This window comes from Tribolium madens, unplaced genomic scaffold (assembly GCF_015345945.1).
Source record: "Tribolium madens isolate multiple individuals breed KSU strain unplaced genomic scaffold, Tmad_KSU_1.1 Scaffold_91;HRSCAF=231;Tcas5.2_LG7, whole genome shotgun sequence".
NCBI lineage: Eukaryota > Metazoa > Arthropoda > Insecta > Coleoptera > Tenebrionidae > Tribolium > Tribolium madens.
In genome coordinates, this window is record NW_025401063.1 from 1142606 (window position 1) to 1145346 (window position 2741).

At 34.6% G+C, this 2741-nt stretch overlaps 2 protein-coding genes across 2 annotated transcripts in view; one reads left to right on the forward strand and one right to left on the reverse strand.

The window, feature by feature from the left end:
• Positions 1 to 472: 472 nt before the first annotated feature.
• LOC123011990 (chitotriosidase-1-like) lies at positions 473 to 1871 on the reverse strand. Its single transcript, XM_044409729.1, has 4 exons — positions 1732 to 1871; positions 1152 to 1683; positions 975 to 1101; positions 473 to 927 (listed from the first exon to the last, which is right to left on the reverse strand). Exons 1-4 carry the CDS (start codon positions 1793 to 1795, stop codon positions 496 to 498), a joined length of 1155 nt encoding a protein of 384 aa, XP_044265664.1. The 5' UTR covers positions 1796 to 1871; the 3' UTR covers positions 473 to 495.
• Positions 1872 to 1918: 47 nt separating this feature from the next.
• The window catches only part of LOC123011707 (acidic mammalian chitinase-like), a 10114-nt gene continuing 9291 nt past the window's right edge, over positions 1919 to 2741 (forward strand). The window contains exon 1 of the mRNA XM_044409292.1: positions 1919 to 1922. Within this exon, the coding sequence (XP_044265227.1) occupies positions 1919 to 1922 (4 nt within the window). The remainder of the gene's footprint in view (positions 1923 to 2741) is intronic.

A 2741-nucleotide genomic window follows, 5' to 3' on the forward strand; every position in this document is an offset into this window, starting at 1 on the left:
TAATAATTTTGCTAGTCTTACCAGCCCTCTAATTTTATTTTTGTTCAGTATTTATTATTTTTTTTACTCAATTTTACCAATAATYTTGCAATTAACAAGTGAAAATTCCAACTTAACAAACCCTGTAATTTAATTTTTTTTCAGTTTTTATTCTTTTTTATTATTTTATTTTTTATTTTGCTACATTTTTGTCTTTTTTCTTTTTAGATTGTCTTCTGTGAATTTTCTTCTAATTTTTATATTATTTATGTTCTATTTTAATATTTTCTTTAAAAATAAAGCTATTTTTATGGCTAGATTTTTCTATAGCTTTTTTTCTGTCTTCTTTTCCTGTTTCTCCTCCTAGTTATTTCGATTTTATATTTAAAAATTTTTATTTTTTATTTATATCTAATTTTATTTCGAAATTATTCTCTAGATTTTTTTCTTTTATATTTTTTTCTAGATTTTTACATAGAATAAAACCCAAAAATAATTCATAAAAATGTATTTAGTTTATTTCAAAGTATTTTTAATCGCATTCATAATAGGATAAGGCCCTTTCCCACAAATCCCCCTAAAATCATCCGTATCCAGTGACCACACCATAACCCCACCCAAATTCTTCTCATTTGCAAACGCCACTTTCAACGCAATCGACTTGGGATCATCGAATCCCAACCACTGATTCCCTTTCACAATATGTGGTACTTGTTGTTCATCATCCCAGAAATAATCCCAATCGCTGTACAACTCGCACACTTCGTTGTACCCAATCACGCCCATGGCCCTGGTATAAGGCCCAGCGTCGCTCCCCCCATAGGTCGCCGCGTAGAGGGAGGTATTGGTGGGGTCGGCCAAGGCGAAGCCACGCCCATAGGTGCCCAACCCAAGGTTGATTTTGCTCGCAGGGGCACCCTCATCAAGCCAATATTGAATCCCAGCGGCCTTGAAACACCCATCAAGCTTTTATGGGGCGAAAAAGTGACACTTACCACATTGAGGGTCTTTTGCTCGTCGGTTTGGTCCAAATGGGAGGCATAAAGTGGGGCATAGTGACCCACAAAAGGCTCAAAAGCCCCATGGAAGTCGTAGACCATGACATTGATCATGTCCAAATTCCTGGAATTGGGAATTACAGTTTGTTGGATTAAGTAGTAGAAAAAATTTACTGTGCAACTTGGGCTATATCGTAGGAGAGTTTACAGGAGGCAATCCCTCCCGAGACCGCCGCCGACAGGATCATCCCTTTGGCATTCAAAGCCGATTTTAATTCCCCTAAAAGTGTGACAAAGTTGGCTTTGTCTCCATCAGCCCCGCCCCGTTGACATGGGTACTCCCAATCAAGGTCAAACCCATCGAACCCATGCTGTTCCACGAAACCCATCACCGACGTGACCATTGCTTGTCTCAAACCGGGATTTGCCGCCACTTGGGAGTATTTTTGCGAGCCTTCGTTCCACCCTCCCATACTTAGGATTATTTTGAGGTTGGGATTTTTCTGTTTGAGTGACATGAGATGGGAGAGTTCCTCAAGTCCTGTCAATTCCCAGTCGTCCAAAACTGATACGGACCCATCTTCTCGGAGACCGACGAAAGCGTACAGGATGTGAGTGCAAAGGTTGGGATCGGTGTCTAGGGCGGTAAATTTGCCATTATCGGGCCGGTAAATGGTCCAGCTAGCGAAGTAGCACACCACGTTGCCTGGAAACGGACTTAGTTTTGGGTTATAAGACGGAAAGTGGGACTTACCAGCCGAGGCTGAGAGCACCATGAAGGCGCTAATAAAAGCGAGGATTGCGACAAGTTTCGACATTTCGACTGATTTGATCAATCTAAAAATCGTTTTATTTATATTGGAAAAAATGAGGCGATTTTATCTGTGTGTTTTGTGATAGAAATAAGTGTTTTGCTCAGTAATTTGCTTCTCGAGATAAAAATGTGTACTTTACGGGTTTTGAAGTGATTAAAATCAGTCATTTTTTGACGTTTAAGAGAGGGTTTTGCTTCGGTCAGTTTTATTTTTACTTTTTTGGGAATGTATCATTTATTAGTGTTGTGATTTTGAGATGGAGATAAAGTTCGAGATCTGGAACAATGCATCATCTTCAATTTGATCCTCTTTGAGGTTATATAAGAAGAGATAATCGATCTTGACGTGGATTTACAATTTGTTTGTTTGTTTTTAAAAGTGATTGGAACATTGAAATTATAAATAAAAAGTTTAATTTTACCGATTATTATTTTTATTTATATTGATTCAATTTGATTTTTTTATGTTTTGTGTACTTGTGCTTTAATTGTGTTTTAGTTAATTGATTTTTGGTGTTTTTAATTATTTATTCTAAAAATAAATTTAATAAAAAACAAAATACCAAAATATTTTTTTATTTTCTACAACAATTTGTTTTATTTTTCATTTATTTGGTTTTTTCTTCTTTTTTTCGTTAGTGTTCAATCAAAAAATATTGTAGCTTTATTTTTAAATTTTTGTTTCAATTTTTTTCTCTCTACTCATATATTTTGTACTTAATTTTTATTGATTGTGTTTAGGCTTTTTATTTCCTTTTTTAATATTTTGCCAGATTATGCTCCAAATATTTTCTTATCTACCTTTATAAATTAGTATTCACCATTTTTTTATAATTCGTTTTTAACTTGTTCACTGACTTCTTTATTTAAATTTATGACTACTTTTATCGCTACATTTTTGCATATTTCTACGTTTTTGTATCTTTTGAATTTTTTACTTATTTTTTTTA

Excerpts from the sequence above, each read along its gene's own strand:
- LOC123011990 (XM_044409729.1), bottom strand. The coding sequence starts at position 1,795 with ATGTCGAAACTTGTCGCAATCCTCGCTTTTATTAGCGCCTTCATGGTG. Across the intron at positions 1,684-1,731 it reads GGTGCTCTCAGCCTCGGCTG|GCAACGTGGTGTGCTACTTC; the intron begins GTAAGTCCCACT and ends GTCCGTTTCCAG. Across the intron at positions 1,102-1,151 it reads GATATAGCCCAAGTTGCACA|GAATTTGGACATGATCAATG; the intron begins GTAAATTTTTTC and ends TCCCAATTCCAG.